The 22,429-nt window shown below is 41.8% G+C and overlaps 1 protein-coding gene across 1 annotated transcript in view; it reads left to right on the forward strand.

Annotated features, from left to right (window-relative positions):
- Nucleotides 1-18,967, forward strand: part of KLHL13 (kelch like family member 13) — an 85,574-nt gene extending 66,607 nt beyond the window's left edge. Inside the window, exons 6-8 of the mRNA XM_082488204.1 lie at nucleotides 6,564-7,359; nucleotides 15,215-15,328; nucleotides 17,399-18,967. Of these exons, the coding sequence (XP_082344330.1) occupies nucleotides 6,564-7,359; nucleotides 15,215-15,328; nucleotides 17,399-17,886 (1,398 nt within the window). The 3' untranslated portion in view covers nucleotides 17,887-18,967. The remainder of the gene's footprint in view (nucleotides 1-6,563; nucleotides 7,360-15,214; nucleotides 15,329-17,398) is intronic.
- Nucleotides 18,968-22,429: the final 3,462 nt, after the last annotated feature.

Raw genomic sequence — 22,429 nt, forward strand, 5'->3', positions numbered from 1 at the left:
CTCCTCTGTTTAATCTTGTTGTTTATTAAGTGTAACTCATGTGCATATTTGATCAGCTTGGGTTGCTTTGCAGAGCTTTTATTTTTTAAATAAATCTCAGCTGTCAGAGGTTTCGGGGTCTCGCTGCGTGACTGCACTCATTCTAGCGTTACAGGCAACTTACTGCATGCACTTGGTATACTGCGGTTACCTTCACTTTATTTCAATAGTTAAAACACTGCGATCTCAGAATATGGGTGCAGTTATGTTTTCCAGCTTAAACACGGTATAGAAGCAATGCCAGTAGGTGATATTTCCATACCTTTCCTAGTTCTCACCCTGCTGTCTCCTATCGGTACAGCTCTCTGTCCTGCCAGCAGTGAGGAGCACCCGCTTTGGGGGCTGGGAGCACTGTCAGAGCTGGGCTGCCAAACCGCTTCTGCCTACAGACACCCTTTGGCATTATTTCAAATGTTTCCTGGAGGTTTGCTGATGTTAATTGCTTTTATACCTTACTGGAAATCTAACTTTACCTGTAACAGGGAAACTGGCGTGTTCTACGTGAATTATAATATTATTTGGAATTTAGCTTGCTGTGATAGTCTGTAATGAGAAATAAAGAAGCAGGTGTTCCCGTTACTGCTCAGGGTACCGGCTCAGAAATGTGACCTCCCTCATGAAGACATGCGCCAGGATTTATGCAAACGAGAGGGCTCCAAACTGGTAGTAACAGCAGTCTATTTTATAAGGAAAGCGTTAGAGGCATTTATGCTCTATAACGCTACTGGTTTGCTTTTTGTTTTGGCTTTTCTAAATGGCCAGTTCTCCAAGAATGTTGTGATAATGTTTCATTAATCTTAATACTCTTAAATCCTACACCATCTATTCTGCGTTGCTCAGATATTTTTTTTTACCTTCCAAAATGCTGCAGTCTGCCTCTCCAGGGCTGACGTTACAATAAAGGCCAAGTTGGAGTTAGGTCTTGGTGTTCTTTTGGAGCAGCCTCCTTCTTCTGGGCAGAGTATCTGCTTGTTCAGTTGGCTTTCGTAGGGAAAGAGCTTCTTTCACCTTAAATCATGTTACTTGGAAGAAGTTTTTTCATTGTTTGAAACAACGCTTGTTTGCTAAAGGTTCCTTCACTTATGATGTTGACTCAGTCACTGTTTTGGTTCCAGTGAGAAACATCTTCTTTGATACCAGGATTTGAAAGGGGTGAGGCTCAGAATCAGGAAGACTTTATTAATTTTCTTAATTTTACTGATTCTCTTGGCTTAAATGTTTTCCTTTATATTGATGTCTAAGGGGGCATCATCTCATCGCATAACTGTAGAGAAAGTACAAAATTAAGATTGTGCTGTTAACCTAGTTACGTTCTCAGCAGATTGCATAATGAATTTTTGAATGAATTTTCCTTGGATTTTGAACAGGAACAAGAGTTGGTGAGCAAACTTGGTGGGTTTTGCTTTTTTTAATTACCGTATCTTGGCTTTACAGAGATTATGCTAAGTTTGCTCTGTTCTTGAGGTAGCATTTCTGTAATTTAAGTAAGTTTTCTGAACAAGCTTTGAGCTTATTTCTCCTGAAGTTAGCCGAGAGCAGCACCTGAGAGCTGATGGAACCATTCTCAGAAAAATACTTAAATGTCTTGAAATTGCCTAGGGAGTCCATTTTTACAGAAATTCTAGAAGTCAGTTTATGTAAAGCGTAATGTAACTGTATTATTTCATAAGAAGGCAATGGAAATATTTACAAGGAAAAACATAAGGTGAAGGTAACAGCTTAATTTGAAAAAAAAAAAAAAAAAAAAAAAAGGCGAGACCTTCAAAGAATGGTATATGTTGCAGCAGACTCGTATGTATTCTTTTATTTGTTCTGCACTGATAATCTTTGCAGCTGAACAGACTCCCTGAGAAACACTGGAATACTTCCTAAGATGTTTTCAGTCTTACTTTTAGTATTGTTTTTAAATATTTATAGCTATACGATAGACCAGGACTACTCCCAGGTCCACATCTAAATGAGCCATAATGTAATTAAAGTTAATAAAAATGCCACGGCAATGTTTTCAAAGCAGTGAGTGCTAGAGAACACGTAATAATGTTTTTGCAGAAGCAGCAGCAGTGTACGAAATGGAGAAAGATGAGAAACCTATCCGAGTAAATTACAGCACTCAGGGGAAAATCACCGAGTAATGGGGAAGGGGATGTTATACTGTAATTAAAGAAAACATTCCAAAACGCTGAAAATTAATGTCTTGGCTGTACCTTTCATGTAGCTGCATAAGACAATTTTATTCCTTCTGTAATTCTGTGCTTTTACATTGTTGTAACAACTAGCACACTGTCAAATGTTGAGGCCTCGATATTTGGAAGTCTGTCTTGTCACGAGAACTTGGTTAACTGAGGATGAAGCCAGATGGTCGGAGTTCTGCGGGAGCATGGGATGTACTGCCGGGGCCGGCTTGGTGAGCCACCAGAGACCCCCTGTTCTAACAGGGGGGTACGCTTCAGTCTGTTTTCTGAGCTGGTCAAATTTCTGTGCTGTTATTTCGGGACTTGTGTATATGGGAACCCCCCGAAAAGTTGGGGATTTCTGGGGGATGTAAGCTCTCCAGTTCAAGAAAGACAGGGATCTGCTGGAGAGGGTCCAGCAAAGGGCTACGAAGATGATGAGGGGATTAGAACATCTTTCATATGAGGAAAGGCTGAGGAATTTGGGTCTCTTTAGTCTAGAGAAAAGAAGACTGAGGGGGGATCTTATTAATGCTTTCAAATACTTAAAGGGAGGATGCCAGAGGGATGGGAGGAGTCTTTTTTTCAGTGGTGCCCATTGATAGGACAAGGGGTAATGGGCACAAGCTGAACATAGGAAGTTCCATATTAACATGAGGAGGAACTTCTTCACTTTGAGGGTGGCAGAGCACTGGCACAGGCTGCCCAGAGAGGTTGTGGAGTCTCCCACTCTGGAGACATTCAAAACCCGCCTGGATGCTGTCCTGTGCAACCTGTTGTAGGTGACCCTGCTCTGACAGGGGGGTTGGACTAGATGATCTCCAGAGGTTCCTTCCAACCCTGACTATTCTGTGATTCTTTTAAACTTGGACCCTTTGAAACACCAGGTTAAGTACCTCAGTGTCTTGACAGTCGTTGAAACAAAAAGTTAGACGCTTAAATATTTTGCAGTACTGGGCTTGAGGACTTGATTTTCTGTGCATGTTATTTTTCTTGAGTTGTTCTCCACGGTTCTTGTCCTTGCGATCATTTTGCTCCGTGTCCGGTTTGGTAGTATTTTATAGTCAGTTAAGTTTTTTTACCAGGGCTTGGGTGATTGCTTCAAAATTTCAAAGAATTAAATCAACTGCTTTCTTGAGAAAGTACTTTGGCTTTTGCATTTGGTTTTTCAAGCTGTAATAACATTGCACTGTGCTTGACCTTTATCTTTGGAAAAGCGTTTTAGTATTTTCTGGAACTTTTACTTCTGCTTTGTAATGAGCAATTACAATGAGTAATGTGAATGAGCAGCTCCGCGCAGTAGCCAAAGCCCCAGCAAAATAGTGTTTATCTAAAATTTTTGACTACTTAAGAAGTTGTTTAGCTATATGTCCAGTTACGGCTTTTAGCCGGTTCTCCATGAGTGTCTGTACTAGTTTCTGGATTCACTGTATAATCAGTCTTATATTTTTTGTCTGATATTTCCATTCCTCCTGTTCACTTCCAGAAGTAGCAGTTCCTTCTGTTGATGAGCTCCTGTTTGACTGACTTCCATAGAGAACGGTTTCCACACCCCTCACAAGTACCATAGCATAAGTCAAACTGTTTTTTTTTGAAAATCAGCACTAGAGTAACTTAAGTCCCTAAGTATTTAAAAAGCATTTTTGTACTTTAACGCCGTGCAAATTTGAATATTTAAGTAGAAGTAACTATTACATTTCATTCTGTTGAAGGACTAATTTTTTGGCTTTGGACTTAAGAATCTCTAGAGTATAAATTTTTATGACTGTGAAATCTTTGCGATATAATTTAGCCGGGTACATTGCTTGTTATCTTAGAGCACAGTAAAATTGGGAATAGTATTTTTGGCAAGGAAAGTAACCTTTAAGAAAATATTTAATATGGTACTCTGATTTGAGGTCAGGGTGGAATTTGTTAGTGCCAAAGTGCACAATTTCATAAGCGTAATGGAGAGTACTTGCAATCGTAGTATGAAATAAAACCGTGAGTGCAGGACAATTCCCGTGGATTAATTAAGGCAAGACTAAGGTAAATTTTCTGAGAATTCGGTGGTGACTGGCAACTGCTGATGTCCTGTTCATCAGTCATTAACAGCGCATAAGGTGTCGAAAAATTTCTCAAATATAAGTGTTCCAGGAATACATTCAGTTCCAGGAATACATTCAATTGCAGAGATTTACAGTGTCATATGGTTATGATAATCCATCGGCGGGATGCGAGCTGGGCACTCGGTAACTGCCGTGTGTTCTGCAGTAGGTCTAAATGCTTCGCTGCAGCCTGAACGCCCTGTACCCATGGTACATAATCTGTACCTTGTTTTACTTTGATCTTTTGACGCCAAGCATGCCTTTTTCTGTATGCAGTAGTGTCCTTCTGTCTGCTTACCTTGATATGGAGAGAGTGCTGCATCTCTGTACTTCGATGCCAGTGCATGTGTTCCGGTGCAGGTTTTAAGTACGACAACTGCCTGGCAAGAGTTAAGGTCTGTGGCACGCTGTGAGTCAGCTGTTTGTTAAGGGATGATTTTTCTGTTGCTTTATGTTTTTTTATATAGCTTGAAAGAAATTTAAGAACTACGAATGTCCTGTTTCACTTACTAATTTAAGGTATGCTGTTGCTTCCATTATGCAATTAATTTATTTAAATTAAAAATCCTAAAAGGAAATTTACAGAAATGAGTTTGATACCGACTCTTAAAAACAGTCAAAAGAAAAAAAATGTTTCCTAAGCATCAGAGAATGTTTTACAGGTCACTGCTAGCTGACGTGATTGTATTTTGATATAAACAATGTGCTCTATCTTCTAATACAAAAATAATTTCCATGTATGTATTGCACAGCTATTTAATAATAGAACTCCTGACAGTCTGCCATGCCTTCGTCTTCTAGATAGGTCCTGGTTCCAGGATTAGTGCTCGTGGAGATGAAGAATATGATTTGGAACCTTTGACTGTATGAAGGCGTTTCAGGGTGTGTGAATGAAGACTTTGGATGACTGCAGTTCTTAACTCTAGGGCGAGTTAGAGCAGTTTCGAGTGAATTTAAAAAAAATCTCCTATTCCCATACTTAGTAGACTTTTGATTTGTCGTTGCCATGAAAGGGCAATGATCAGCTTGAGTTACACAGTATTAAAATCATGTAATCTCTATCATGACAGGGTCGTTTGAAGGTTTTATAGTTCCTAAGCTGCAATCAGGTCATAGTTCTCAATCTTCTTCGTCTTTTTAAAAATAACCACGAGATTTGGAAGCTTAAATTCTTTTGGTGTTACAAATATAACGAGAATCACACAGTTGTGGAAATTGTCGACGTTAAGTTGGACTGACATGCACAGAGACTAGAAAGCATGTGTAAATGAAGCTTGGGTTAGAATAAGGATTGAATCTGCAATTCTCAGCAAGAAGCGTCTGAAAATTGACTTGCTTTGCATATGTACCATAGAGCTTGCCGAAATGAATCGCCTGGATTCACTGGAGACCAGCTTTATGTCCCATCCCTCCCGTCTTTCTTGGTCCCTCTGCCTTGGATCCCAGGTGGCCTCAGAAATGTAGGAGCTAAAGATGTAAGAAAGGTAGATGAAGCGAGAGTGTAGAGATACGGTCACTCAGGTATTGAATGAAATTAGGGTATGTTCCGTACTGTGAAAGCATTTAATGTGCTAGGTTTTTCTAGGGAAAATCCTCCTAGATTCATTAATTACTTTTTTTTTTTTTTTTAAAATAATCCCTACCTTTTTTTGACAATGACATGTATTTAATTTTGAACATATTCCGTAAGAGCACCGCTTTGATTTACTAAAGATGCCATTTGGCTCATTTCTAAGGGATGTATCCATGGAATTGAAATAAGTTTTCTGAAACATGTGGCATTGGCGAGGTAGCTCTGCCATTCTCTTTGACTCCATTGTGACAACACAATTTTAATAAAGTTAGAAAATGTCTAATGGCGAGACCAGCTTTTGCATTACTCTGTGACCTTGGGCTGATGTCCTCTCCCTTAACTGTATTTTCCACACTTCTTTCTTACAAAGATGTTTGCAGAGCTTTTCAAAGATGAAGTGCTGTGTAATTGCTATGTATCATCATTGTATAATGTATTTGACATAATTAATATATGCCATCTGCTTGTTCCTGGTCTCATTTCTTTCTTCGAAATAAGGAATACATTGGGTCTCCCCGTGCAGTCATGAATATATACATTGCGTTGAATGTTTATTTGCTCAAGTGTAAATCACCTTGAGCACTGCAAAATGATGAAATATTGCTGATTCTATAGTATTCATTAAATTCTACATTATCATTTAGACACCAAATTAAGAAAGTGTTTTGATTCCTCTTTCTGTTTACTTAATAGGTTTCATTGGAAAACTGTGTTGAGGTTGGGCGAATTGCCAACACATACAATCTCACAGAAGTGGATAAATATGTTAATAATTTCATCCTGAAGAACTTTCCTGCGTTGTTAAGTACTGGTGAATTTGTGAAACTCCCCTTTGAACGTCTTGCCTTTGTGCTTTCAAGCAATAGCCTTAAGCACTGCACTGAACTCGAACTCTTCAAGGCGGCTTGTCGCTGGCTACGCTACGAGGAGCCTCGGATGGAGTACGCCGCAAAGCTCATGAAGAACATCAGGTTTCCGCTGATGACGCCCCAGGATCTTATTAACTATGTTCAAACGGTGGACTTCATGAGAACTGACAACACCTGCGTCAACTTGCTTTTGGAAGCCAGCAATTACCAAATGATGCCATACATGCAGCCGGTTATGCAGTCGGAGAGAACTGCCATTCGGTCGGACAGCACGCACTTGGTGACGTTGGGGGGAGTGCTGAGGCAGCAGCTGGTGGTCAGCAAGGAGTTACGGATGTACGACGAAAAGGCCCACGAATGGAAATCCTTAGCTCCCATGGATGCACCGAGGTACCAGCACGGCATCGCTGTCATCGGAAACTTTCTTTACGTAGTCGGGGGCCAGAGCAATTACGACACGAAAGGAAAGACGGCGGTTGACACGGTCTTTAGGTTTGATCCTCGCTACAACAAGTGGATGCAAGTCGCCTCTTTAAATGAGAAGCGCACCTTCTTCCACCTAAGTGCCCTCAAAGGACATTTGTACGCAGTCGGTGGCCGAAACGCGGCGGGTGAGCTAGGTGAGTGCTGCTCCTGAAACGCGGCTCCTTGCCCTGCTCGTTGGGCCCTGAAGGCCCGTACTGCCCCGTGGACGGGTGGAGAGGAACCGAGCTGAAGCTCTCGGCGTGCAGCTTCTTTCTGCCAATACTGCAAATGCATAGAGAAATTTGTCTGGGTACTATTAGCGGTTCATTTTAGAAGGGCTTCCACAAGAAGCTGTTTCTAAATACATGTATCCTGTGTATTGATGCATAATATCCAATGTTGATCATCAAACGTGAAGTAAGCACCTGCTTCTACCTGTATAAGCATGTGTGCGTATATATAAACACAGCTATATACAAAAAACCCCACATTACTTAAGTTGAGAAACCAAACCCGCTGTTTTCAGTCTTAAGTGATACGTGGCTTTCCAACAGAAACTCCCTGTTGAATGCAGGTTATATTTTAAAAGATGCAAATTTTCTGAAATAGTCATTTTGAAATGCCCTTTTTTTTTTCTTTTAAAGTGGGCAAATGACTGAGTGATTTTTTTTTTTTTTTTTTTTTTTTTTTTTTTCCCCCCCCACTCACAGATCTGTGAGATTCAGATCTCCTGAGATTCTGGACTTCTAAATTACTAAACCCGTTATATTTTGCCTGTGATCTGTGATCTTGTGACTACGCAGTTAACTTCTCTATAGGAATGACTCTCTCCTGCTGCCTCCTCCCGCCCCCCTCTTCCCCCCCCCCCCCCATGCAAATGATGATTCATTTTACTTGAGCAAAAGAAAAAACAAATCCATTTCAGGGAAATATGATAGTTGGAGACAAAGAATAAATACATGCTAACTTGTAATTTAACAAAAGTCACTAGAGGACGGCCTGCATTAATCCACTGTGTTTTCCAAGTCCATTTTGCAGTCGAGTCTGGGAGCATACACTTAATTGTAAATTTGTCTGTGCTTTAAAATCAAAATGTTACAGGGATTATACTTGGAGTTTTAGCACAATATTTTGTCTAAACCAGATGTAGCATTTCATTATTTTGTTTGCTGCTTTCAGGCCAATGCTTAACCGTGTCTTGTCAAACCTTTGTGGCAGTATCTCTTGCTGCTAAGATTTGCTTTCGAATTAACGCATCTCAGTTGTTCACATATACACTTTGTTTCGTGATCATATTGCAAATTTTTCTTTGGAAACATATAGTACGTTGTTTCTGCTACGCAAACCAGGGCTGGTTTTGCTAGGAGCTTAAAATCCATTCTAATGTTTGATGAAATGAGAGGTTGAAAAATGCCTCCTGTTGCCAAACAACGTGGGAAACTGTTCTGCAGTAACTTGTTTCCCCCACACAGCCGTTTGCTGATGTGGATCCTGAGGTTTTGGGAGATTTTCTGGTGTGTCACTTCACCTGAAAACACATTCTAAAAGCCAGCTTAATGCACAAACTGCCATGTGTTGAGCTGCATCTTGACTATCAGGAAAACTTGACCTTCGTTGAGCTATTTTCTAACGCTATGAATTATTAGCAGATAATCGGATTGCTGTCCTTGTCCATCTAAACAGAATCGGGTTATAGTAGAGTCTAGCAAAATCCATAGGGAATAATACTGTCACTAAGCCAGTGCAACCTGTGTGCGCAGCTCTAAGTGCAGTGTTTTTCTTAAATTAGATCAAGCGGTACCATTCTGCTGACCTCAACTCTTCTGCAGCTTTAATTAAAACACAAAAATCTATTCACCTGTCTAAAAATCTTCTGTAAAGATATCATTAAAATGCTGCAACGATTTCCACACAGACCTGAAAAATGTCATTGGATCATTCTGCGGGAAAAGCGCTCTCTAAATGCTAAATATTGTAGCTGTCTGATGCTTTGATTTGGGGCTTCAGTTTCTTCTCTTGTTAATTGTGAGGCAAGTCACTTCTCATTTTCATGTTTCTTTCATAAACCTTGACAGCCGAAAGATGAAATCCAGCTTAAACTTCCCATTCTCTTCAGATGAGAAAAACTCTGAAGCTTTTCTTGGAAGATAAGGTCAAATGTGTGTTGGACAGGTATTAAAGAAGTTGCCCTTGGGTTCAAACTAATTTCAATCTGTTGTCAGTGAGGAAAAATTCCCAAAACCTGAATTCAGCTTTCTGGAAGAACAGCTCTTATGGAAAAGGGCCAAAGGATTAAAGTTACTAAAGTGAATTTCTTCATTATTTTTTTTCTCCTGACATTCACAGGAATAAAAATTATACTTTTGGGGGGCTATCAAGCCTTCCCAAAACAGTTTTGAAATATTTAATCTTCTGAGACCTTTGGAAGGACCACTTTCTACCTCAGCAGTATGAGCAGTAGCAGGAATAAACACTGCTGGTTTAACAGTGAGTGCCACTGAGGAAAGCGTGGGTCACTGGGAAGGGCGGGGGAATTTGCGTGTGTGGGGTACGTGCATTGCGGTGTGGTAATGGATCTTTCAAATGTACTGAATTTTGAAATTGTAATCCAGATTTTTCAACCCTGTGACAGCTTAGTGCTGTGCAGTCATGGAATGGTTAGAGTTGGGAGGGACCTTAAAGACCATCCAGTCCCACCCCCTGCCCTGGGCAGGGCCACCTCCCCCCAGCCCAGGTTGCTCCAAGCCCCGTCCAACCTGGCCTTGAACACCTCCAGGGATGGGGCAGCCACAGCTTCTCGGGGCACCCTGCGCCAGGGGCTCACCACCCTCGCAGGAAAGAATGTCTTCCTCATACCTCCTCTAAATCACCTCTTCCAGTTTAAAACCATTCCCCCTTGTCCTATGGCTGCCCTCCCTGATCCAGAGTCCCTCCCCAGCTCTCCTGGAGCCCCTTTAGGCACTGGAAGAGGCTCTGAGGTCTCCCCGGAGCCTTCTCTTCTCCAGGCTGAACCCCCCCACCTCTCCCAGCCCGTCCTCCCAGCAGAGGGGCTCCAGCCCTCCCAGCATCTCCGGGGCCTCCTCTGGCCCCGCTCCAACAGCCCCATGTCCTTCTGCCGTTGGGACCCCCCGAGCCGGAGGCAGCACTGCGGGGGGGGTCTCCCCAGAGCGCAGCAGAGGGGCAGCATCCCCTCCCTCTAGAAGCACACCCCACTCCTAGAAGGATCGTGTGTGATCCTGGTTGGTTCTGTTGAAGTGGGAGAGCAGGCACCTGCCAGTGGTGTTCCCATAGGGCGGGAGAACGCACCCCTGCAGCGCGAGGAGGAGACCAGGAGAAGGCAGGTGTGTTAAAAAGGCAGGACTTTTTGGAAAGGAGACAAAGGGCAAGCCAGGAATGGCTCACAGAGGTACTCATGGAGCAGAGCCCATCGGCAATGTCCAGCTGTGCTGCTGTGCAGAGCCCTGGCTGCTGTTTGCTCTTCTCGGACAAGGAGATTTTTGCAGCTCGTTTTTGAAGGAGTTCAGTTGTGGTGCTTGATGATGATGACCAAAGCTGTGCCTTCAAGTATTAGGGAACTTGTGCAGTTAGGTACTTTCCAGATACTTCAGGCTCTGCTGTTGATAGGCTTGAGTGGAGTTTGACATTTTTATGTATGGTGTTTTCCTACGCGCTTCAGGGGATGTTGGGCTGCGACTAAACCACAGATTCATTGATACCTTCATCATCGTGCTGCAATAAAGACAGAAAGAGAAGACTTCTAGTCCAGGGCAGGTCAATTACCTGTTCTTCTCACCTCCTGCCAAGCAAATGTGAAGGCATTTATTTTCCAGGTGCCCTCTATGATGCTTAACCCTCTATTCAAACAACTCCTTTTCTATGTAAAAACTTCTCTCGTGAGTCTAAATAATATCTATATTTTAAATGTTGTTGGTTAAGAAGAAGAATACGCATCATTACCCATCTGGGCTGTCTGTGTAGTGCTGTGAACATCAAACCAGAGGGGGAACTGGAGGACCTCTTGCCTAGGAGCTTATTTTGAAGTGGCTCCTTGCTGCGCTGGGGACAAAGTTACTCAGGGCGCTGTTTAAATTTACCAAGTCGGCTTTGAGTTCTACAGAAGCAAACTGAATTATAGAAATAATATACCAAAAGGAAGATCCTGGGTTTTGGGACATGATGCACAGTTGCTCCGTGCTGCTGTGATAAACCTCAAGACGCATTAGAAGCTGCTGATGGAGAAGTGGTAAATATCTGCGTACTCCTCAAATAGCATCACAGATGGTAGCAGAAAATGAGCGCAGACTGGGCATCCCTTGGGACTGCCAGAGCTTTGTGTCTTTTTGAGATTGCTTAATTCTATTAAAATGAGGCCCGTCTTCCCTGGATTATGGTAATGAACAGATCAGAAGTTCCACTGTTAAACATAAATAAAGCCTCATTTGAATCACTCGTGCTGGTGGGAGAATGAATCCATCACCAGTCTCGTGCTATATAGAATATATGCTTAGGTTCAGTAAAGTAGCGGTTCTGGTGAGCGTTTTGTAATGATGCTCTGTCTGGAGATGACGTCTAGAACATCCTGATACCTCTCTTAAATTAACGGGCACCTTAAAGAGCTGAAATTTGGTATATTTCTCTTTCCTTTTCAGTGCAGAGGGAGGTCTTAAGAGAGAGAAGTGGAATGACCTTGCAAGGCAACAGGGAAACAGCTATGCAGAACAGCCAAACAGAACAGTAGGGTTTATTCGGCTGGGAAATAATTAGCTTCGTTTTGGAGCACGGTGGATTTGAGATTTGAGTTGGAATGATTTGTCTGAAACACTGTCAAAACGGTGCTTTAGTTCTACTGGTGATGGTTGAGAGAATTTTGAAGCCACATGAGAAATTGAGGGATCTTGGACTCCACAGCGTCCTTTCTCAGATAACTAACGTCTCTACAACACGGTGATAGCGGTGGCGGTAACGCGTACCAATTTCTGCATTTTATCTTCTCTGGCTAAAGTGATCTTTTGGCTATGGCTTCTCTCGTAAAAGCAATCCGTAGTGCAGAGTGAGATAAAAAAGTGGTTCAGCGTTGAATGTCATGTTAATCTGACTGCTGCTGGCGTCGTGATGACTTTCTCGTACTCCGCTCTTCCTGTCCTTCATAGTCTATGAGAAATTTAAGTTGTTCACCTCCGCACAGAGTGGCAGTGCTGGGGGAAGGAGGATGCTTTTGTTTTTTGTGAAAGCAAGGAGAAGGAGGATTTCGGCGCAGCGAACAGCAGGTCGGAAGGGTCTGCTGTCAGGGTAGAACTGGGACAGCTATAATTACTTGCACGTCAAATCTGTTTTTCTCTGTTCTTGAAATTTCTGCACATCTTTGTTTTCTCCTGATTGCTAAATAGAGCGGAGTAGGAAGCTTTCCTTTTCAGAAAAGAATATTGGAATGGATGAATACGTTCATACAAATGGGAATGGGTGAATACATTTCTGCAAGATAGAGCATGGCTTTATTTGGGGATGGGCAAATAGTGCGTGTGGTGTCAAGGTGGCAGTACACAGGAATATAACTCCGAGATTTTAATTTTAGGTGTAATTTGTGGAATTAGTTCTTTGTGCCCATACCTTTGGGCAAGTGGCCGTTTCCGGCATTCACTGGCTGTAGGGCTGTGTAAGTCCCTGATGCAGGTTATCAAATGGGAAAAATACCAAAATGTAAGAAGAGATTTTTGGCTTTATTAAAAAAAATTTAAAAATCGCAAATTTGGCATGTCAACAGTAGTGTATAGACACTTGACTTCAGTTACTTTGCATCAGTTCTTTTTATTTTTTGGCCATCGTGCAAAGCGCTGAGGTGGCTGGCAAAACTGGGAGCGGACGTGCAAGGCACTCTTAGAAAACCAGAAGCATTTCAGGCTGTCATTACCGATTTTAAACAGTTTCAGGATTGTGAAATTAATCATTTCATATTTGTGACTCAAAGTGTATAATTTCTGTTGACAGAAACAGGAATTTAGTAGGTTTTGCCTTGTATCATGAACTTCATGTTCTGGACCAGTACTTTTCTGTATTTCTTAAAATTTAAATTTCAGCTCTTAGGTGGAGAAAATCGGAAAAAAATCCAGTTTGCTGTAACAATTTAGTGATTCTCATGCGCAATATAGATTTTCTTTTATTTTAACCTTAGATGATGCTGAACTGGTTGTCAAATAGTATTCCTGACACTGGGACTGGAAGCTTCAATTTTGAATGTGTCTACTCCAGATGCTAATTGCACGGAATTACAAAATATCATCCTGGTTTGCAACAAGAAGGAGGTTGTATGTTTTACAGCAGCTAAAAGATAATTTAGAAGGTCACTGTAATACACTGTTTGCTACATTTTTTCCTTGACTAGGGATCTTTTGGAGACCATAGCTAAACTTTACTCTTCTAAAATGCTCTGAAGGATTTTTTTTTTTTTTTTTTTTTTTAAAGACAGAGTTGGAGTTTAGGGTGAGGTACCTTATAGTCACTGGATGAGTGTTACTGATTGATGTACTTTACTGGCCTGGCCAGTACTGCTCGTTCTGCAGGCTTATACTAACACTAATTAGGTTCTGCCTTTAAAATATTGGATTTCTCAGCTTTAAATATTTTTTTTTCCTCTTTTGGTTGATGTGTAATCCTGGACTGTAAGTCGCCATCACTGATTCCGTGGAGCTGGCTCAGATTTCCTACCCTTGATTGAATAAAACGCTTGTTCTAGAGCAAGTAAAATGCCACTTTCAAAGACAGATTCAGTTTTGTACACATAGTTTGTAAACATCTCTCTTCAGAGATTAAGCATTGTATAACAAGCATTAGAATCTGAGTCTTAATTATTTAAAATGAGGCTTAATTTGTCTTTAAGATAACACAATTATTGATAATTGCTTTGTGCATCGTAAGGTCACGATATTACAGGGGTTTTTCAGGATCTCTTGCCCCTCTGGTCGTATTTTACTATTCAAACTGCCATTCTCCACAGCTTGCTCAGATCCGTATTATATCTGGTTTCTATTCCTATTCTCCGTGCTTACTGCATAGCCCTTTTCTTGCAGCTCCACATCTCTTCCGCCCCACTTCGAAGAGAGGATTCCTTCTCAGGAATACTTTCTGCGAGGACACCTGGGCTCTGGGTTTCTTTTTAATTAGTACTAACCTCTGGGATTTCTCGTTTGGCAAATCCTTTGATGATTTTAACATCCGAATTTCCAAAGAACGTTGCCCAAACGGAGCTGTGTACCGACACAGGCGCTGCTCCTCTCCATTCAGGATTCAATGAGGTTTCATCTTGCAGGGTTTTTTTAAGCTTGGCTTTTGTAAGCTGTTTGAATTAGTGACTTGCATGTGGCGTGCCGCATGTTGCTGTGCACAAGTACGTGAAACATTGCAAGACAATAGAAAATCGGTCAAAAGTTGCTGTCCCCTTTTGAGGGTGTAGGAGCATTTCAATGCAAAATACCAAGAAGAAAATCTAGCCTGATTTTTCTGCATGAGTGGGACATTGCTGAAGACATGGGTCTGCGCAGAATGTCCTGGTTGCCAGATGTATTGATCCTCTTCGAGACAGGTTTTAATTTTTTTCCCTCTTTCTCTCCGGCAGACACCGAAGGGAGTTGTGCCAAGAGGAAATGGCTAGAAAAGCTGAATTCATCCAGCTTTTGCCGTTTCCTCTGCTGTCCCACGGCTGTACCTCTGGCAGAGGTCACGGGCCGGGGCAGGTCGTGTGTCAGGCAGGAATGGGAATGAGCCAAGCGGAAGGCAAGAACGCAAAAGGATTTTTTTTTTTTCTTCCCTTTTGTTCCTCTGGGACAGAGCTTGAGGTTTTTCTATATTGTCTCTCGACATGATGCTCAGTAATTCCCTTGGCGCTTTCTCAGCTGAACAATGTTTCTCATTGATACTTCTTCTGTTTATGAATACATTACTGCCACTGCGACTGTACTCAAACCCAAACTGCCGTGCTAGCTTCAACATTTTTATATTCTCGTTTGTTTTAAACAGCCACTGTGGAATGTTACAATCCCAGAATGAATGAATGGAGCTATGTCGCAAAAATGAATGAACCCCACTATGGTCACGCTGGAACCGTGTATGGGGGATTAATGTATATTTCAGGTAAATAATTCATATGATTATATCATCTCTGTGAAACAATCACTTATCTAACTTTTCCTATTTCAGTGGGAGACCATAAAATTAGTCTCTGGTTGCTATAGGTTTGCCATGGTATAAGCAGGGGTGCAAATTTGTATGACGCCGGTCAAATAGCATATACATATACATAAATGTATATGTTATGTGTTTATATACATAAATGTATATGTATACAGCATACACATATATATAAATGTATACAACTTTAGATAATATACATTTACATAGTAAATGACAGCTCTGAACTCTGAAGCAATTATTCAATCAGAATAAGAATTTTTTGAGGCAACAGCACATATATGCATTTATATAGCAATAACCCTTACACGCATCCTCTTTGATACATTTTGGAAAGCACTTTAAAGAACATCTGCCTTCGTTGAGCTAATGGAAAGGGATGAGTTTTCATGTTAATCACAATATATACATGATGTCTGTACTTCCACTGGTCTGTCGTTTGTATAATGCTCAGTCCTATATGTCACCGAGGTTATAGTTTCATTCCATTTTTTTCCAAACTGGGAGCAATAGGTTTTCTGAAAATCTGGGATCTGCTCAGTTTTTAAAGAAGATTTGGTCTGTTGGCGATCTCTACAGGGGTCACAGACCTATGTATGTTCTCCTACTGCGATTTTAAGGGATGTTCTCTCCGAACTAGACTGACATTCGGGGCAGGAGGAGGGACAGGGTTGCTTAGCTGTGAAGAACCGGTGGGGAGATGCGCCGGAGCAAATTGAGCCTCGGGGCGTTTTGAATCGGGGGCCTTGTGCCGGTAGACTAGGAGGGATTTGTTTTAGAATTTACCATAAAGTGCAGCTGCTTATTTTTCTACGAGCAGGTCCATTAAGCTAATTTCTGATCATTGTACTGCTATTTGTACTTTTTTGCCCATTTTGCTTGTCTTACTGCAGTTGGCACATATATATATGCTCCCTGCTGTGGTTTTTCACGTAGATGCTGTGTAGTTCCCACAGATTTTTCTTTTCCTTCTCCTGTCCTCTCAGCTATCCCTGTGAGTCTAGACGCTTTTGGGGTTGAAAATGTGAAGATTGGATTTCATTGTCATTAATGCCTCCTCTCCGAGAAGCTCCCAAGCACTGCCGCTTTGATGGCTGTCATTAAGTGTCAGGGCTGGACAGTCGTCCTATTTTTTCTGTATTTAATTCTTACTGCCCCACTGAAGAATTAAGTACATTCTTGCGTAACGCCTGTAGACACTGTACCATCTCTGTCCGCTAATAATCCGGGCGTGATAATTCAATGTTGAATGGTTAGCCCAGCAGGAGGCTGTTCAGGAGCAGTGTGCTCCCTGCATAGTTTTTAGCACCTCGAATCTAGTTATATTACGGTCTTAAACCATAGCTAATAAGCCTACAGTGCCTGAAATTGGTGCGACGGCTTTCTGATCCGCCTGGTGACCTTGCGGGAAGGTGGGACATTCCATCCACCCGTGGGAAATAATCCTGTGATTTTCCCGCAAAGCCTCTCCCAACTACTTTTGCACGGAACCGCGGAGAAGGCAAATACAGAGAGAACCGTAGGCATCTAGTAACAGAAGAACGTTTGAAATCTGTGTCCTCTCTGTCTCCAGGTCAAGTTGATGAAAAAAGTTTTCTGAAGAAAATTCTGCTGTGTGATAGGACCACTTAAAACACAATAGAGTAGTAGCAAAATTTGAAAGGGAAATTGACTCCTGGTTTCTTGATGGTGAGGAACAAAACTAGCAAACTGAACAAATGTAAGCAAAGAAATAATTTTGCCAAAATGAAGTGTAGGTAACAATTTTTTGTTCTTTTAAACTGCCAGTATCGTCTTACATAAGGAAGTACTGTATGAGACACGGCTTCTTTCCGTAGTCAGATTTAAAGATATATCAAAAATGTCATTTGAAAAGGAGCGCAGGTCATAGTAATCTAAGGTAATGGGAAAAAGTTTTAGGGAAAGCTGAATTAATTCACCAAAAATGTACGTTTCTGCTATTTATTGCTTACTAGGGTGAGCACTACTCTAACATGTGTTTTATTTCTCTAGGGGGAATTACCCATGATACTTTCCAAAAGGAACTCATGTGTTTTGACCCTGACACAGACAAATGGACTCAGAAAGCTCCGATGACGACAGTCAGAGGTCTGCATTGCATGTGTACTGTAGGAGACAAGCTATATGTTATCGGTGGAAATCACTTTAGGGGAACGAGTGATTATGATGATGTTCTAAGCTGTGAATATTACTCACCAACTCTAGACCAGTGGACTCCGATTGCTGCCATGTTACGTGGGCAAAGTGATGTTGGGGTCGCTGTCTTTGAAAATAAAATCTATGTTGTTGGAGGATATTCGTGGAATAATCGCTGTATGGTGGAAATAGTTCAGAAATACGATCCAGAAAAAGATGAGTGGCATAAAGTATTTGACCTTCCAGAATCACTTGGCGGCATTCGAGCCTGCACTCTTACTGTTTTTCCACCGGAGGACAATACCGGGTCACCGTCTAGAGAATCTCCTCTTTCAGCACCTTAGGAACATCCCTTGACTTATGATGTTGTAGTAACACCTTTGCACTGCATCATGGAGTCTATTATTTTTCTTCAGTAGTTTCTGTTAGGCTTAGCCTACAGCATTTCGTACAATTACTGGAAAAAAAAAAAAAAAAGACTTTGACATTATTTGTGCTGTTTGTTTGGCCTAGAATGTTTGTCAAGTGGTTAACAAAAAACCAGATGTACTCGCCCGAGCCAAATGTTTAACAAATGAGAAGATATTGTCTATACAATGTATGAACTAGGTACGTTATTAATGTTGTGTATTGGGTGTGAAGGTACCTTATAGCTTACATTTGGAAGCCCCATGAGTCAAATTTGAAGACGTTGTATTGAACACGTTCTTTCACGAAATTTCATGGTTGAAACCCTTTTTCCTTTCATTTGTGACTGCAGATTACAAGGGGAGGTAGACTGCATCAAGGTGAACTGTGACAGAAGGTGGCCAAGGGGCCTGAGCTACCTCCCTCTCTTCACGGAGTATTTTTGACATATCTGTTTGCCCACCTGACTTCGTGGGTGCTTTCCGAACATATGAAGTTTCTTAGGCAGAGGGGAGAAATGAAACAATTTTAAAACATTAGCGCTATACAGGAAGCGGACCTTGTAGAGGCCAAGAGGTTTTTTTTATAACATATATCGAGTGTTTTTCCTGAGTCGGTTGAGTGATGCTTCAAACAAAAGATTTAAACTGTTTGGATTTTTTTAATTTGGGTTTTTTCAGGAACCGGCTTCCACCGGCATGGGAGCACACACTATTAACAAATGGGAATTCAGTGCAGTTGTATATTCTGTTATATGCCTGTACTGAATATTGGTAGATAAGGGCTAGAAACATTAACTTAAGCCACTGAATTTGACCAAATCGTTCCATCGGATCAAATTTAATCTACCTTTTCTCCTTTGCTGTTGAGATAACTTGCATAATGTGTCCTCTGTATAGTCTCGGTTAATAAGGTTATTTAGCACAAAGTGCAGCTTCAGCGAGAGAGCTGCTTTTGCTCAGTGAACTTGGACTACCACGTTTTACCTTCTTTTGTTCAATAAAACTTTTAACTGCAGTTCTTCAGTCTAAGCTACCTCATTAATGTATTTGGTTTTCTTCCTCTGCCTCGCTGTCTCCGGGGTACGCGTTACGTATATCTGTGCGGGTCGATTCATTTGTGAGGAAAGCAATGCAGAAGTGATCACGAATGGGTATTTTTGACCTACTTTTAAGAAACTGTTTTGGCCGGGTGCGGTCATTTTATTGTTAAAGACTGACAAAAGAACAAACTGTCTTAATTTATTATTTATTTTTTTTCCCCCTTGGCAAACTACTGCCCATGTGTGCAGCCATGCAAATTTACAGAAATCTTTCTCTGCTCCTAAATCCAGTGCACTGCTGCCAAATTCCAGCTCCGAGTACTTATAGAAGGCTGATACCATCGTGCTTGTTCTGAACTTCCCGTCGTATGTGACAAGTGGTTTTGCTAACGAACACAGTCAGAGGGGCATCATCTGGGGAAAACTGTTTAAATCAGCTTATTTTATTGTGCTGCCCATTACCAATAACCGTTTAAAGCTTAATAGACTTTTGTTGGGAGTATGCTATTTGTGTGTTGTCCCCGCTTGCCGCATCAAGCGACGATATTACTATGGTGTCAGTGTGGGCGTACTGATATTTATTCTTTGTGCAGCTTACCAATAATGATCACTACCAAATGTAAGTGTAAGCTTTAGGTTTCATAATTGTTTTGGATAAAATCAAAAGCAATTCTTCCTCTTAAAAAAAAAAAAAAAAAAAAAACACCCAACAACCCAAAATCTTAATTCTGTGTAGCTGTGCAAGGTTGGTACAAGTGGAATAGTGGCACCAGTGCGTACTCATGGGAAGTAGCCAGTCGAGATGAATTGACCTTAAGAATACTCTTCTAATGCTCTGCAGAGCACCAGATAGGAAAATGTTGCTCTGTCGTTTGAGTATGTGTCAGTCATTTGTGTGTCACGTGCTCCTATTTTTTTTTTTCCAGCTCAGAGACCAGCTTTTGGAGCCTGTTTGAGTTTAAATCCCCTGAAATCCATATTGCGTTGCTGCTTTATTAATTACACTGAAAAGTAGTTGAAGCAGTTGCAGCTCCTTTTGGATAATGTCAGTACATCCTGCTGTCTGTCTGCTGGGCGTGAGGAGATGCACAGCTTCTCAAGTGGGTGTCTTCACTGGTATTCTCTGTTCGGAAGAAGTTTAGGGTGGATTCTATCCATTATGAGACGGTTAGAAGTCAGGATGTCAAAGTTTTTTGTGTCTGAGCCTTGAGAATCGCCCAGGAGCTGGTCTATGGCCACAATGTAGAGATTTATTTTTTGAGTGACTCGTTATCTATTCAAGTGGAAGGATTTTATTTGAACGTCATTTTGTCATCAGTGTTGGATACAGCGTAGTGGATTAAATGTAGTGCTTCAGTCAAATTAATCTTTGAGGTTTTTTTTCTTATATCTCCCTCTGAAGTGTTCATAATGATATTGGTTAACATCTACTCACCAGGATTGAAAAGCAAACATCAAAGATTTGCCAAAAACTGCAAACAGAAGAATAACACAGTGTAAAATGACTTCATGCTCGTTACATCTTTCATAACCATAGCATAACAAACTCGTTCTGTGTCCAAATCCACAGCTGTAGGTGTCCATATAGGTACAGCAGATGTTCAATCTCCATTTTCAGTAGGGCTGCTTTTACGAAGAGTGAGCCCGTCGTAGTATCTAGAGCCCGCGGGGTCCGGATGATACTCAGATGCCTCTTTTTTCATAATCTTGAATGCTTTCAGTTTTGCGTTTGTAGTACCTAAATTAGAAAAGCATCTGGATAAAAAACAATGAGTAGATATTTGACCTGAACGGGAACAAGACTACGTTGGTGTGCCAGTAGGGAGAGGCGCTGGAGCTGTCTGCCCTCTCCCGATGACGGCAGACCCACGCTCCAATCTCAGAACTCACATTTGGACTTTGCTTTTTTTTTTTTTGGTACCTAATTGGCAGCAAAGGCCAAAAGTGCTCAACTCGACGAAAGGCCCGGCTGACATCCCTGCAACGAAACACAGCGCTCCCAATGAGTCGAGACATCGGGGCTGACGTTTCTCTTGCACTGTCTTTTGAGATAGGACGAGAACGATGGGGAAGAAAACGTGGGAAAACCCAGGTTAGGTGAAGTTTCTTTGCCCTGTTCACATCAAAGAGCTGATCATCTGCGCTTGTCCAGTTTTCCGTTGTTCCCCTTCCCTTAGAAAGTTGGATAAAGTCGAAGAGTCTGGCCCAGGGAAAGCAATTCGTGGTGGGACCCAACCTGTCTTGGGGCGTTTGCTGTCGTGGCATTCTTGGGATAATGGGGCTGTGGTGAAGGGGTGGGAACTGGAGCGGCAGAAGGCAGCGCTCGCCGGCCTGACCTGCGGCTCTGGAGTTCCCTGGTGTGGGAAAATCGCTTTGAGTCTTAACCTGTTCCCAGGGACAAAAATGAGTAGTTTTCTCATACCAATGGCCTTCTGGGGACGGGGGGCAATCTTCAAGGAGCAGCATTGTAGTAACAGTCAGAAGCTCCAACCCATAGTCTGGTTCTTTAGCAGAATAATGGAAATCTTGGATTAGGGCAGTTTGCGTACAGATAAATAGAATTCTGCCCAAAGGCTTACCGTCTTAATCCCGTGGGCTGGTTGGACATCAAAAAATAATTTGATGCCACAGCAGTAAGCGCAATACAACCGTCTGCAGAAGTTTATAGCCAAAGAGTTGGGGATTATCTGGTCTGGAAAGATCGCACCACTTTGTTTTGGTTTGGTTTTTTTTTGGTTTTGTTGTTGTTGTTTTTCAGCGTTCGCTCTACCAACTAGAATTGTGGTTCCTCCTTCATTTACCCTCTGGCTGGTAATTATCTCATCTTTGCATTGGTGTCTGACTCGGCTGGTTGCTACTTTTTAATTCTTCCACTTTGTAGCTGACATCTTTGTTCCTTCCTCTGTTCCCAATCAGAATCGATAAAGCTGAAGCTTTTCTAGTGCCGCGGTCATCGTGTCCGGGGAGAAAGTAGCCCACTGCTGGTGTGGAACAGACTTCTGATAAATGTAATCATAATTCCAGTTGTGTATTCTTGGAGGCGTATGAGCAGTTTTACCCCAGTAAAAGGGGGTGTGTATGTGTATGTTGAAGTACTGCGTGTCCCGGTTCCTCCCGGCTTCCACCTTCCGTGGTGGTTCAGGTTCTGCGTAGTGGTGGGGTTATCCCGAGGTCCAGAGGGTGCGTCAGGTTCTGATGGAGCACTTTATGCTCTCCGTGCCCTGTGAAAATGGTCTTTACTTGCACAGCGTGTGTAGTTTATCGGGTATTTCTTTCTTTTGTATTTTAGTTAAAATGTGAATGACAGTTCTTTGTGTATAGATGTGGTCAGAAGAAAAAGTCTCAAAGTGCAGTTATGTATGATTTGCTTAATGATAAAGTTTTTGGTCCCGTGAGTATTGCAGGACCCCTTCAGCTGTGGAAAGGTGATCGCGGTT

This window comes from Vanellus vanellus, assembly GCF_965231255.1.
Source record: "Vanellus vanellus genome assembly, chromosome: 10".
Lineage (NCBI taxonomy): Eukaryota > Metazoa > Chordata > Aves > Charadriiformes > Charadriidae > Vanellus > Vanellus vanellus.